The 15,596-nt window shown below is 42.9% G+C and overlaps 1 protein-coding gene across 6 annotated transcripts in view; it reads right to left on the bottom strand.

The window, feature by feature from the left end:
• Window positions 1-15,596, bottom strand: part of ELN (elastin) — a 90,643-nt gene that overhangs the window by 12,554 nt on the left and 62,493 nt on the right. For 3 of the 6 annotated variants that reach the window (XM_075854109.1, XM_075854113.1, XM_075854111.1), the window contains 12 exons: window positions 15,062-15,121; window positions 14,628-14,687; window positions 11,882-11,929; window positions 11,420-11,539; window positions 10,001-10,039; window positions 7,280-7,453; window positions 7,049-7,087; window positions 6,681-6,737; window positions 5,636-5,674; window positions 5,234-5,263; window positions 2,992-3,030; window positions 2,594-2,650 (listed from right to left, as the gene is read on the bottom strand). In XM_075854109.1, the coding sequence (XP_075710224.1) occupies window positions 2,594-2,650; window positions 2,992-3,030; window positions 5,234-5,263; window positions 5,636-5,674; window positions 6,681-6,737; window positions 7,049-7,087; window positions 7,280-7,453; window positions 10,001-10,039; window positions 11,420-11,539; window positions 11,882-11,929; window positions 14,628-14,687; window positions 15,062-15,121 (762 nt within the window). The remainder of the gene's footprint in view (window positions 1-2,593; window positions 2,651-2,991; window positions 3,031-5,233; window positions 5,264-5,635; window positions 5,675-6,680; window positions 6,738-7,048; window positions 7,088-7,279; window positions 7,454-10,000; window positions 10,040-11,419; window positions 11,540-11,881; window positions 11,930-14,627; window positions 14,688-15,061; window positions 15,122-15,596) is intronic. The other 3 variants (XM_075854110.1, XM_075854112.1, XM_075854114.1) reach the window with 3 other exon arrangements.

The following is a 15,596-nucleotide window of genomic DNA, read 5'->3' as shown; positions in this document are numbered from 1 at the left end:
GGACCTTACCCGCAAGGGTGCTGATGTCCTCCATTGGCCCCCTGAGGCCGTCCAGGCCTTTGAGACCCTCAAGAAGTGCTTTATCTCGGCCCCCGTGCTGATTCAGCCCAACCAAGAGGAGCCATTTATTGTGGAGGTTGACGCTTCCGAGGTGGGAGTGGGGGCCGTCTTGTCCCAGGGTACCAGCTCCCTCACCCATCTCCGCCCCTGTGCTTACTTCTCTAGGAAGTTTTCGCCCACGGAGAGTAACTATGATATTGGCAACCGCGAACTTCTAGCCATTAAATGGGCTTTTGAGGAGTGGCGGCACTTCCTGGAGGGGGCCAGACACCAGGTAACGGTCCTTACGGATCACAAGAATCTGGTTTTCCTAGAATCGGCCCGGAGGCTTAATCCTAGACAAGCTCGGTGGGCACTATTCTTTACCAGATTTAATTTCTTGGTTACCTATAGGGCTGGGTCCAAGAATATTAAGGCTGATGCTCTGTCACGTAGTTTCATGGCCAATCCTCCTTCTGAGAAGGATCCTGCTTGTATTTTACCCCCTGGTATAATCGTCTCTGCCACGGATTCTGATTTAGCTTCTGATATCGCGGCTGATCAGGGTGCAGCTCCCGGGAACGTCCCTGGGGACAAACTGTTTGTTCCCCTGCAATACCGGCTGAGGGTACTCAGGGAAAACCATGACTCCGCTCTATCTGGTCATCCTGGCATCTTGGGCACCAAACACCTCATTACCAGAAACTATTGGTGGCCTGGGTTGCCTAAAGACGTTAGGGCTTACGTCGCCGCTTGTGAGGTTTGCGCTAGGTCCAAAACCCCTAGGTCCCGACCTGCGGGCCTACTACGTTCCTTGCCAATTCCCCAGAGACCTTGGACCCATATCTCCATGGATTTTATCACCGATTTGCCTCCATCTCAGGGCAAGTCGGTGGTATGGGTGGTAGTCGACCGCTTCAGCAAGATGTGCCACTTTGTGCCCCTTAAGAAGCTACCTAACGCCAAGACGTTAGCTTCTTTGTTTGTGAAACACATCCTGCGTCTCCATGGGGCCCCAGTCAATATCGTTTCTGACAGAGGGGTACAATTTGTTTCCTTATTTTGGAGAGCTTTTTGTAAAAAGTTGGAGATTGATCTGTCCTTCTCCTCCGCCTTCCATCCCGAAACTAATGGCCAAACGGAAAGGACCAACCAATCCCTGGAACAATATTTAAGGTGTTTCATCTCTGACTGTCAATTCGATTGGGTCTCATTCCTTCCCCTTGCTGAATTTTCCTTGAATAACCGGGTCAGTAACTCGTCAGGGGTCTCCCCGTTTTTCTGTAATTTCGGGTTTAACCCAAGATTCTCCTCCGTCTCCCCTGGTTGTTCCAATAATCCTGAGGTAGAGGATGTTCATCGGGAACTGTGCACTGTCTGGGCCCAGGTTCAGAAGAACCTAGAGGCGTCCCAGAGCGCACAAAAGATTCAGGCGGATAGTAGACGTTCTGCTAACCCCCGGTTTGTCGTCGGGGATTTGGTCTGGTTGTCGTCCAGGAACTTGCGCCTTAAGGTCCCGTCCAGGAAGTTTGCTCCCCGATTTATTGGACCTTATAAGATCATTGAAGTCCTCAACCCTGTATCCTTCCGTCTGGAGCTCCCCCCATCATTTCGCATACATGACGTCTTCCATGCCTCCCTCCTTAAACGCTGCTCCCCGTCCTGGTCCCCCTCGAGGATACCTCCTGTTCCCGTTCTCACCCCTGAGGGGGTGGAATTCGAGGTGGCCAAGATTATGGATAGTAGGATGCTCCAGGGCTCCCTCCAGTACCTGGTCCATTGGAGAGGATACGGGCCGGAGGAGAGGACTTGGGTACCTGCCCGTGATGTTCACGCTGGGGTATTGATCAGGAGGTTCCACCTTCTCTTCCCCACTAAACCGGGTCCCCTTAGTAAGGGTCCGGTGGCCCCTCATAAAAGGGGGAGTACTGTTAGGGATCTGCCAGGTACTTCATCTAGGTATACTCCTGGGATTAATCAATCCACACCTGAGGCCAGACCTGTTCGACTGACACCATCTCCCACCAACCAGGGTGGCAGGCTCAGGAGTGGGAGAGCCTATCGCGGCCTGGTCTGTCGGAGTTAGCTCCGCCCCCTGTCCTTTATTACCTGCCCTGTTCTCTCCCTCAGTGCTTGTAATTCTTTTGGATTCCTGGCCCCACTGCTGCTTGCTCCAGCCTGCTTCTGCCGTGCTTCTGCCTTGCTGCAGTTCTGCTTGACCTGCTTTGCTTTGCCCCTGGCTTGCTTCTGTCTCCTTGCCCGCTTGGGTGTACTCACTTCGTCCTGGTCCTGACTGTCCGTTCGCCGCTCCGTTTCCTCGTGGCGTTCCGTGGCTACTGCCCCTTCCCTTGCATGTTCCCTGTTTGTTTTCCTGTGCACTTAGACAGCGTAGGGACCGCCGCCCAGTTGTACCTCGTCGCCTAGGGCGAGTCGTTGCAAGTAGGCAGGGACAGGGCGGTGGGTAGATTAGGGCTCACTTTCCCTTCACCTCCTTCCGGCCATTACACCAGATTAGACATGAATACTGCCATTCAGTAATTAGTTAACATCCTACCTCCAGCGCCTGCTCCGCCTATTCCACCTTGTCCTAAACTGCCTCCAGCTCCATAACCTGAAAAGGGAATAACGTACATAGTATTATTTTTTATAGTGATGTATTATTAACAACAGGTAAACTCATAGCAATATTACACATTTGTCATTACCAATCTTTATCCTATATAGCAGTGAATAATAATGACCCATGATAATGACCCATGATAATGACCCTGCTCCTATTCAAGTGGTCAGATATACTAGTAATGTAACAGTCTGCTCATGTGGTTTAAATAACCTCTATGGATTTTCTCCAAAAGTGGCCATTGCAGACAGACCTTGTCAATACGACCACCCATATGTAAAGCCAGAATATTACAGAAAGTCTTTTCAGATATTATGGTTTTGCCTCCTCACCTGGCTTAGGTGGTTTGCCTCCAGCTCCCGGGTATTGACCTGGCAATGGGGAAAGATGTTAGTCTATTGTGGGGTTCAGTAGCCAGATTGAAAACTGCAAGATTTCAGTTTGAAAATAAAAAAAATCAACAATTCTAAAAAAAATGTGTTTAACATAAAATCTGGATTTAAAGAGGCTCTGTCACCAGATTTTGCAACCCCTATCTGCTATAGCAGCAGATAGGCGCTGCAATGTAGATTACAGTAACGTCTTTATTTTTAAAAAATGAGCATTTTTGGCCAAGTTATGACCATTTTTGTATTTATGCAAATGAGGCTTGCAAAAGTCCAACTGGGCGTGTTTAAAGTAAAAGTCCAACTGGGCGTGTATTATGTGTGTTACATCGGGGCGTGTTTACTTCTTTTACTAGCTGGGCGTTCTGACGAGAAGTATCATCCACTTCTCTTCAGAACGCCCAGCTTCTGGCAGTGCAGACACACAGCGTGTTCGCGAGAGATCACGCTGTGACGTCACTCACTTCCTGCCCCAGGTCCTGCATCGTGTCGGACGAGCGAGGACACATCGGCACCAGAGGCTACAGTTGATTCTGCAGCAGCATCGGCGTTTGCAGGTAAGTCGATGTAGCTACTTACCTGCAAACGCTGATGCTGCTGCAGAATCAACTGTAGCCTCTGGTGCCGATGTGGCCGACACGATGCAGGACCTGGGGCAGGAAGTGAGTGACGTCACAGCGTGATCTCTTGAGAACAGTAGCAGATAGGGGTTGCAAAATCTGGTGACAGAGCCTCTTTAAACAATAGGTTGTTTTTGTTTTTTTTAATGACAAATACCCTTTAAAGAAGCTCTGTCACTAGTTTAGTAATGTCCTATCTCCTAGCTAATCTAATAGGTGCTGTCACACTCATAATGCTAGTGAAAATGGTGTCCCAAAATGTTTATTATTTGCAAAGTTATAAGCTTTTTTAAATATGTAAATGAGCCATTATTAGACAAGTGGGTGTTAACCCCAGCGATTCTCCTGAGGTGGAGTCTCCTCACAGCCTCTGACGCTGTCCTATCCGCATGAAGCTTCTTCACGCAATGTGGGAGACTGAGGCTGTAGGGAAGGGGGATCATATGGCATATGAAAGATGAGATTCTAATCTTTCATATGACACCAGAATCGCAGTTCTAGTTGGAGATATCGCCAGTTGAATACACAGTCGGGAATGGCAGCTGTATACTATATGATCACACTGTGTTGCTGGGCAGGGAAGGGGGAGAAGCTGTATGATGATTGGACAGAAAATATTACACCACGCAGAGTGAAAAAGAGTAAACTCCTATTTGGCTATTAGGGCCACATTGGCATATTTAGAAAAATACTCATAACTTTGCAAATAATATATATTTTTTAAATAAATCACTCTAGTTATCAGCAGCAAAGTGCCTATTAGATTAGTTAGATAGGGAATTAATAAACTGGTGACAGATCCTCTTTAATGACCAAACCTGTATGATCTCCGTGCTCAATTTATTTGTTCAGCCTCTCCAATTGCTGCTGCACGGAATGGCTGCTGCTGTACTCTCTATTCTATTAGGGTATGCGTATGATAGATTGTTTGTTATCCACTGTTATCTGCATTAAACTATATATCCATCCTGATATGTGTGGTGTGAGATGACCAGATTTAAAGAAAAACATGATTTTGCGATACTCTGTCACGAGATGCTATATGTGTGTATGTGTAGCCACCCAATGGTTGTGATGTGTGTTGCAGCCTGTCAAGGATTTTGCTGGTGTGTTACAATATTGTATTAATTGTTTTGAATCAGCACTTCATACTAGGGTCTTAATTCATTTCAATTTAAGTGGCACTTGGCACAATACTCAATAAGTATTCATGGAAAGTATCTATGGCATCGTAATCTCCTTATGTCTTCATTGGCATGTGGAATGAAATGACAGAAATGCTTATAGATTAAACCCATTTGACGTATATTAATTGGGTGTTTATTTTTATATATCGTCTAATACACATCACTTCAGCAGTCACTTTAAAAACTTAAGTTCAACTGGTTCATTTGTTCCTTTGTTCCTTTCTTAGGTAATTTCAATATGGTTTTCAATAATATTTCTGAAGTAGCTAAAAGGGGTTCCTAAATATTTTTTTTCATGATATATGACTACGTATATGTTTAATGATTGATTGTCCTGAATCTTAGGCTATGTATTGTTTTATTAAGATAGAACAATATCACCTTGTCCTAAAATGCCTCCAGTACCATAACCTGAAAAGGGAATAACGTACTTAGATTATTTTTTATAGTGATGTATTATGCTATAACAGGTAAACTATAACAGGTAGATTACCAGTAATATTAGACTTTTGTCAGTGCCAAACATTATTCTATTTACCAGTGAATAATAATGACCCATGATAATGACACTACTAGAATTCAAACGGTCATATATGCCAGTAACGTATCAATCTGCTCACGTGGTTTTCTTTTCGAAACAATAAATAACCTCCATCGATTTATTCCAAATGTGGCCATCGCAAAATAAACCTTGTCATTACGACCACCCGAATGTAAAGCCAAATTAGACACTAATACTGGTGGCAGAAAGTCTTTTTAGATATTGTGTTTTTGCCTACTCACCTGGCTGAGATGGTCTGCCTCCAGCTCCAGGGTATTGACCTGGCAATGGAGAACAATGTTAGCCTACTGTAAGGTTCAATGACCAGAGCCAAAATTGCAAGACTTCAGTTTGTTGTATTTTAATATAGATCGTGACATGGAGAATAAAAAAAAACCTCTACAAAAATCCTTAAAAAATATATTTAACATAAAATCTTGATTTAAACCATAGGTCATTTTTTGATGACACATTTTCTTTAAGGACCAAATGCTCTGTGCTCAATTTATTTGTTCAGCCACTCCAATAATATTGAATTGCTGCTTCGCTTAAGAACTATGTACTCTGTATTAGGGTATGGGTATGGTAGGATGTTTGTTATCCACTGTTATCTGCATCAAACCTATCTATCTATCGATCGATCGATCGATCTATCTATCTGTGGTGCGAGATGGCCAGCTTTGAAAAAAAAACATGATTTTGCGATACTCTGTTACGGGATGCTATGTGTCTATGTGGAGCTTCTCCGTGGTTGTGATATGAATTTTAGCCTGTCAAGGGCTTTTCTAGCATGTTGCTACAGTTTATTGTATTGAATCGAACAATTACTTCATAATTAAGTCTTAATTCATTTTAATTGAAGTGGCACTTGGCACAAGTATCTATGGCATTGAAATCCCCCTATGCTTTAATTGGCATGTGGAATGAAATGACAAATGCTTATAGATTAAAACCATTTGACATATATTATTTGGGTGATTATTATCATATACGGTCTAATACACATCACTTCAGGGGTCACTTTGAAAACTTAAGTTCGCCTGGTTCATTTGTTCATTTCTGTAGTCGGTAGATTTGAAATGATTAGGTATTTTCAATGAGATTTTTAATGATATTTTTCAAATAGCTAAGAGAAGTTCCTAAATATTTTTTACATGATATATGACTACGTATATTTACAATGATTGTTAATTGTCCTAAACTTTAGACTATTTATTGTTTTATTAAGATAACACAATAAAAAGTAAAAAAGGGGAATTTTACATCAGAAAATAGCTAAAATCGTACCTCCAGCGCCTGCTCCTCCTATTCCACCTTGTCCTAAAATGCCTCCAGTACCATAACCTGAAAAGGGAATAATTTTTATTATTTTTATAATGATGTTTTATTCAAAATAGGTAAACTCATAGCAATATTACACTTTTGTCATTTACAATAATGACCCATGATAATGACACTGCTCCTATTGAAATGGTCAGATATGCTAGTAACCTATGAATCTGCTTGCATGGTTTTATTTTGGATACAATAAATAACTTCCATTGATTTACTCCAAATGTGGCCATTGTTGACAGACCTTGTCAAAACGACCACCCATATGTAAAGCCAGATTGTTACAGAAAGTATTTTCAGATATTATGGTTTTGCATCCTCACCTGGCTTAGGGGGTTTGCCTCCAGCTCCCGGGTATTGACCTGGCAATAGAGGAAGATGTTATTTCTCCTTTGTTTAGCAGCGTTAATGAGACATATTATTTTTTATTTTATCATCACATCTTTCCTCCTTGCATTTCCTGGTTCTAGTGAGGAGTTTGCAGAAAGCTGCAATATAATTCCTTTTGTTCTTGCTTTTTGCACTATATCTTCATGAATGTTATTAACTCTCACCTCCAGCTCCTATGCCTCCAGGACCAAATCCAGCTCCAGCACCAGGTCCATAGCCAGCACCAGGACCATAACCAGCACCATAGCCAGCACCAGGACCATAGCCAGCACCAGGACCATAGCCAGCACCGGCACCAACTCCACCTGTTCCTCCAGATACAAGGCCACCACCATAGCCTTGGAAGAAAAAAAAGAAAATTAGTTAATAATTTTCTTTAAATGACAATAAATCCACTCTTCATTATGCTTTAGACCAGGGGACGCATGCGGCCCCTGGGGCTGTCATCTGCGGCCCGCGGGACACAGAACTGCTAGTACAAACTCTGCTCCGGGACTCTGTGGAATTCCCTGACATCGCTGTCCATATATGGAGAGTGTCAGGGTCTTCCCCAGAGCGGAGTCCCGGGCAGAACGCTAGTATAGGCTCTGCTCCGGGACCCTGTGGAATTCCCTGACATCGCTGTCCATTTATGGACAGTGTGTCAGGCTCTTACCCAGAGCGGAGTCCCGGGCAGAGCGCTATATAGGCTCGGCTCCCGGACCCCGTGGAATTCCCTGACATCGCTGTCCATATATGGACAGTGTTTTCAGGGTTTTCCCCAGAACAGAGTCCCGCGCAGAGTGCTAGTATCAGCTCTGCTCCGGGACTCTGTGGAATCTTCTGACATCGCTGTCCACATATGGACAGCGATGTCTGGGGCTTCCCCAGAGCTGGAGTCCCAGGCAGAGCGCTAGTATAAGCTCTGCTCTGGGACTCTGGGGAAGCCTCTGACATCGCTGTCCTTACATCGACAGTGATGTCCGGGGCTTCCCCAGAGCAGGAGTCCCAGTGATGTCATGAGCACAGCTGGAGTCCCAGGAAGAGCCTACTAGCGCTCTGCCTGGGACTCCAGCTCTGGGGTTGCCCCTGACATCCATGTCAATATATGGACAGTGATGTCAGGAGCAGAGCTGGAATCCCAGTCAGAGTGCTAGAAGCGGCTCTGCTCCGGGACTCCAGCTCTGGGAAAGCCCCTGACATCACTGTCCATATATGGACACTGATGTTAATGGCTTCCCCAGAGTTCCGGCGCAGAGCCTATACTAGTGCTCTGCTCCGGGACTCCAGCTCTGGGGTTGCCCCTGATATCACATTCCGGTCCAGGAGGATCCCCTGACGTCACTGTGTATGGACAATGATGTCAGGGGCTCCAAAAGTAGAGGAATCCCTAGCCAAAGCGTCGACAACGCTCTGGCTGGGGATTCCACTCCTAGAGGGAGCCCCAATGAAGCTATCTACTTGGGATGTGTGTGGCATTATCTGTAGAGGGCACTGTGGCAGCATCTGTGGAGGGCACTGTGGCAGCATCTGCGGAGGGCACTGTGGCAGCATCTGCGGAGGGCACTGGGGCAGCATCTACGGAGGGCACTGTGGCAGCATCTACAGAGTTTACTGTGGCATTATCTACAGAGGGCTCTGTGGCACTATCTAAAAAGGGGCTGCCCAATCTTGACATGTGTGTCTGCCAAACACTGCCAACTAAGCGGCCAAACTGTATTTAGCAACACTTAAACTGGAAAACTGGATTGTTGAAATAAGCACGTGGAGAATTCTCTCAAATTTTAAACCTAGCGGTATTATTATAGTAATCTAGTATTATTATTATTATAGTAATATACTGTTATAGTACAGGGTGGGCCATTTATATGGATACACCTAAATAAAATGGGAATGGTTGGTGATATTAACTTCCTGTTTGTGGCACATTAGTATATGGGAGGGGGGAAACTTTTCAAGCTGGGTGTTGACCATGGCGGCCATTTTGAAGTCGGCCATTTTGTATCCAACTTTAGTTTTTTCAATGGGAAGAGCGTCATGTGACACATCAAACTTATCGAGAATTTCACAAGAAAAACAATGGTGTGCTTGGTTTTAACGTTACTTTATTCTTTCATGAGTTATTTACAAATTATGGGTGACATTATGGGTGTCAGGTCCGAGCATTCCTAGATGAACAGTTTCCTGGAAAGTGGATTGGTCGTCGTGGGCCAGTTGAATGGCCCCCTAGGTCTCCCGATCTGACCCCCTTAGACTTTTATCTTTGGGGTCATCTGAAGGCAATTGTCTATGCTGTGAAGATACGAGATGTGCAGCAACTGAAACTACGGATACTGGAAGCCTGTGCTAGCATTTCTTCTGCTGTGTTGCTATCAGTGTGTGAAGAGTGGGAGAAGAGGGTTGCATTGACAATCCAACACAATGGGCAGCACTTTGAACACATTTTATAAGTGGTCAGAAACTTGTAAATAACTCATGAAAGAATAAAGTAACGTTAAAACCAAGCACACCATTGTTTTTCTTGTGAAATTCTCGATAAGTTTGATGTGTCACATGACCCTCTTCCCATTGAAAAAACTAAAGTTGGATACAAAATGGCCGACTTCAAAATGGCCACCATGGTCAACACTCAGCTTGAAAAGTTTCCCCCCTCCCATATACTAATGTGCCACAAAGAGGAAGTTAATATCACCAACCATTCCCATTTTATTTAGGTGTATCCATATAAATGGCCCACCCTATAGATCAAATAACAAATTCATTAACAATAATTTTGTATTGTATCAAATTTGAAAGTAATGCGGCCCGTCAACTTCCAATTTTTTAATATCTGGCCCACTTACCCGGCCGAGTTTGAGACCCCTGCTTTAGACCTACATTAGAGCACATATGTTGCCCATGCTTACCTGGCTTGGGTGGTTTGCCTCCTGCTCCAGGGTATTGGCCTGCCAAAAATGAGACATTAATTGACCTTGTGTCCCTTGCTGAAACATTCCTTGAAGGGCTGCTCATAATTCATGCTATAAAATAACCTCCTCATGATACAGCTGCTGTCAGTAGTTTTCACTTACGGCACATATTTATTGCTATTCTTGGTATTCGAGCATTTTCTATACTGTCTGAAATTCACTTGTTTTCCTCCAGCTGTCTGCAATCTGTTTTGTATCAATAAAACTCCACTGAGACCGGCAATAACAATACATGCCATTTTCCCAGCTATTTCTCAATGTAGCATCATTTGTCCCTTTTGAAGCAAAACTTTTCACATTTTTTATTATTTTAATCTTTATGTCACATTTTAATGGATCCAATCCTATGGAATGATCCATATGTCTATAGCCCCACTGCTCTGTAGTAAGCTCTTCTCATGGACTATAGTGTAACACTGGCTAGCTTACTCATGTCTACTCACTCTACTGCAAATATCTGCCAGTTAATGTAAGCACTTGACCTATTTTTTATACTTTCAAATACCAAATGGATTTATAATTTATATCCATTTTATCATGTAAACATGTGAAGCTTAACTCCATCCAACTCCAAATTGAACGGCATTTACAAGTGTTTGGCCAGACATGTGTGTCTGACAGTACTAATAAATTCTCAGGATCATTTACAAACTGAAGTATGAAGAAGCCACAGGCAGTTTACTTGAAACAGATGTAGTAGAACTAGAATCTAGGACCTCGAAAGGGGGTAGAGTAGTTAAGGCTATCCCCTTTCAAGTGCCCCCTTAGGGCAGTCTTACTTAATATGGCCACTCTATTTATTAGTCTTGGGGTAATTTGGAATTCTTCATGAGCATTGACTGGTGGGATCCATACTAATAATGTCGGATTGCAAAAGTTCTCAACCGCTTAATGTTTGGAGACTTTTCTGAAGAAATTGGAGTTAAAGGTCCATAAATGAGGCAACTTTAAGAGAATAGTAAACTACATTAAACTAATATATCTCTAAATTCTCCTCATGTTCTCCATTGTTATAGCTACATGATTCCCAATGTCCCAACACTTACAATATACCATCCTATCCCTGTGTAAAGACAAATCTGACAGTCAGTGTGCAGGAAAGCAGGATGGTAGTTTTTACTGCAGATCACTATCAACAATTTTGAAACTCTGGTAAGTTTTTATAACTCTTACTGATTCCAATAGAGAGGTGACTACGCATATGTTGCATTGTGTCTTCTAAAAATAGAAATGGGTACTAGCTTGTTTTAAACTTTGGCTGAGGTCATGTCTGATTTATATGGCATAAAAGTCGTCTGTAAAAACCCATCTGTGGGTAAAGAACCCATCTAAAAGGCATTTGCAGGCTGTGTTCACCTCCGCCTCCTATGCCACCGGGCACAAGGCCAGCACCAGGTCCAACTCCAGCACCAGGCCCATAACCACCGCCAGGTCCATAGCCTCCTCCGGTTAATGATCCAGCTCCAGGTCCATAACCTACAAAGAATGGCAAACCCACATGATATTATAAAATTATTGCTGGGATTATTTATCATTGATCCTATATATCCCTTTCCTGCTGAAGTTTATGTCCTACTGTAGGTAGAATAGCCTGACTATATAGCACGAAAAGTATGTCAACTTTGTCATAAAAAAACATTTGCCTCAACCAATAGCCACACCAATGTATTGACTGACCATTGCCTGACATCTTACCGCCTTCCTGCTGATTCTCCCTGCTAAAGCAATATTCTAGTATGGTCTTTCCTATTCAATATTCAAGGCCTGAAGATTTCTACTGCTGAAATAATGATACTGCTTTACTTCACTTCTTATTACCTGGTTTAGGTGGTTTGCCTCCAGCACCAACTCCAGCTCCAGGATAACCTGATATAATAAATACAATTGAACAATGAGTTACAGATTTACAACTTTGTTGTGTAGCCAAAATATTCATTTTAGAACCCTTAAAGTATATGTCCATCTTGATTATCAATTTATTGTTGACTGTTTAATATACATTGAATGTTGAGTGACTTTGTAAATAGATTTCATTTCTTATCTTGTACTGGTCCTAAATTGTAGCCTGTATTATAGTCCAGAGCTGCATTCACAGTTCTGCTTCTAACTTTTCATTATACAATAAATACATTTTATTTACAGAAACCTGAATAGCCCTTTAAGATACCCCTTTAAGTTATTTGACACACACATGCGCAAGCCATACAGTAGCTAATGCAGAGTCTTAATATATCATTCTTTGTGCCTCCACACCTGAGATATTCTTCAATATTTACTGAGAAGGGCCACTTAAAGGAGACAGGCCGCTTGTAAATTATACCCAATAAATCGCCCAGACGAACCGATGGGGGCGCAAAAATACAGCATGTTTTATATTTAAAATGAAGATGCTTTCCTGCCCATAGGCTTGATTCTAACACTTGTAGACGCTATTGACCGACCAAGAGCGTTCAGTGAAAGGTGGCACACACCAGTACCTCCTAAAATGGGACATACACATGTTCTGTATAGGTATAGGGAGAATTATTCCCTTTGGTGGGCTGAAGGTACACCAATCTGTCTCCTTGATCAGCACTAATAGAGGATGCAAATGTAACCACTAGCTTAAGTTCAGGCATCTTGGGGTTTGTTCTGTGACAGAAGCCCTTTGACAAACTGTACACACTGTGACAAGATGTACACACATATAGGGTCCTAATTTTACTAGCATTTTGGAAAAAAAATTCCAGCTGTAAAATGCAGTCCCCATGGACTGGATGGTTTACAAAGATTTACAAAAATTTCCCAAATTAGCGTGCAATTAAACAATTAAGTAAATATAATATATGTATCTACTCAGTATCCCTTGGACTTAGTTGAACATCTCAGGGAAAACAGAGCCACATGCATCCAGTAAACAGCCGTTACTTGGTGACATTACAGCTGCATGTTTGGTGACTCATCGTAATTTTGGATTCTCATTTTAGAATGAAAATAATTTTCTCCTTTAAAATGATTACCAGCTTAGGATGTTTCCATAGTTTTTATTGATGTAGCTCAGGGGAACAAGAGATCTGCAAACAGCCAGCTATATTTCATTTATTTTATAAAGAGATGTCAGCTAACCTCAGGTCAAAAGTGACATCATGGTCTAGTCCTGGTTTTCCAAGATATTTTTTAATACTTTTTTTCATTTTTTTTTCCAGTTAGACGTAAAATGATATTAGTACATTTCCCACATCAAAACAGTCAGCACATTACTATTTACTGTGACTAATGTATCAAAGTTTAGCTGTTGGCATCTTTCATTTTCATTGTGTAATACTACATAAAGTATATAGGTCTGGAAGTTGTTCTATGGTTGAATTGGTTTTGTAACAACAGTGCTGAACAATTAGTTTTATAGGGTGTATCACTTTAAAACAACCCCTGTCCATATGCCCTATTTTGTCATTTGGGTACAATAGGAGGTGGGGGGGGGGGGGCAGTGCAAAGAGCTGCTAAGTAAGACTGACAACCCATGCCCATCCATCTCTTATGTGGTTAGCCTTTCATTTAATGTAATGTGGCATGTAATACTACATTTTTTTTGATTGTCATGGTCCTGCAACCACAGGCAATCAGCTGATCGCAGGGGGAGGGGGAGGCTGTTTTTAGAGAACTTTAAAGACTTGTTGCTGCATGTTTATGCACCTCTGACAAGTTCTTGTTCAAACTATGTTTTTTTTTTTTATTACTATACATTCATTGTAAGAACATTACATCTCAATTATTCATGTCCATTATTTTTGGGGACCTAAAATGACAATTTTTTTATTTCACTGATTCACTGTAAGTTATACCACTGAAGCAATAACTTTTGGGGTCTGAGATCCATTAATAGGGATAATTTAAATTTACTTTAGTCCGTTCAAAGTAAATAAAGTATGGAAGAAGTAGATGTTGTACACGTCTTACCAGTGCCTCAAATGAAAACAGTTGTACAATGCCCTATCAAAGCTGTGCTAATGAGTTGACTTATATCCACTAAAGAAACCCCAAATTACCAACAAGTGATCCAAGTGTGCCATGCTTCAGTGAATCTTTACGAAAAGGAGGACTTGGAGCTTCAGGGATGTTTGTTACATGACCACTTTCTGCTCTGCTGAACAGTTGAAGGGTACTACAGTGGACACAATTGTACTCTTTAGTCCACTGGTATATAAGGCATCTGTAAAATTCCCTAGTATAAGGGCTCTTGCACACAACCATGTGTGCCGCCCGAGTCCTGTCTGTGATACGTGGAATGATAGGACACGTTCTATCCCACCACGGATCGGAGAGTTGGGCCTGTTTTCACTGACCCGATTCACCCACTGAAGTGAATGGGTTCGTGAAAACTATTGGGTGCCAGCGGGATGCTGGGAAAAACGGCCCAGTGGCACTCGGTCGTGTGCAAGAGGGCTAAAGGTTCCTGTCCTGGTAATAATTACACCTTAGAAATACTGCAATATGATTGTCCCATACGCTATGCTGGAATATTTTGGTATGTTATACCCTTCCACTGATAAGTCATTTTGTTATTTATGTAAGACATTATACAAACCTCCAGCTCCAGTGCCTAGACCACCAGCACCAGTTCCAAGTCCAGCACCAGCTCCATAACCTTAGAGAAAAAAAAATGAAAACATCATTATAAAGAAAAAATTCTTATAAGCACTAGACTATTTCCTAATGTAGAAACAACAATCTATGCAGTGCACCACGGATCGGAGAGTTGGGCCTGTTTTCACTGACCCGATTCACCCACTGAAGTGAATGGGTTTTTTGAAAACTATCTGGTGCCACTCGGATGCCATGAAAAACAGCCCAGTGGCACGCGGTCGTGTGCAAGAGGGCTAAAGGTTCCTGTCCTGGTAATAAGTACCCCTTAGAAATACTGCAATATGATTGTCCCATACTCTATGCTAGCATATTTTGGTATGTTATAACCTTCCGCTGATAAGTCATTTTGTTATTTATGTAAGACATTATACAAACCTCCAGCTCCAGTGCCTAGACCACCAGCACCAGTTCCAAGTCCGGCGCCAGCTCCATAACCTTAGAGAAAAAAATAATAATAAAACATTATAAAGAAAAAATTCTTATAAGCACTAGACTATTTCCTAATGTAGAAACAACAAGCTATGCAGTGCAGCAAATTTATTTGACCAAAAAGTATGGATTAAAAAAGCCTATACACAGTGGCGTATCTACCACCGTAGCAGCAGTAGCGGCTGCTACGGGGCCCGTGGTATGAGGGGGCCCGTGTCGCCCGCCGGCACGGGTCCCCACCATGGCCGGAGGTTCCGCTAGCAGCCGCTATGGCGGCTACAGCGGGACGCCACTGAACAGTACGGCAGAGCTGGGAGGTATCTCCCCGCTCTGCCATTAAACAAGACATGTATCCCCTAACCACAGGACAGGGGATACATGTGTGATCGCTGGCATTGATAGGGAGAACGGGGGACTGAAAGTCCCCTGAAGTTCTCCCTCACAAACCTCGGACTTCCGGGGTCTGTGTCGGCAGCTCCGG

Source organism: Rhinoderma darwinii, chromosome 2 (genome assembly GCF_050947455.1).
Source record: "Rhinoderma darwinii isolate aRhiDar2 chromosome 2, aRhiDar2.hap1, whole genome shotgun sequence".
Lineage (NCBI taxonomy): Eukaryota > Metazoa > Chordata > Amphibia > Anura > Rhinodermatidae > Rhinoderma > Rhinoderma darwinii.
The sequence above is the reverse complement of the archived record's forward strand: the minus strand, read 5'-3'. Positions and strand labels throughout refer to the sequence as shown.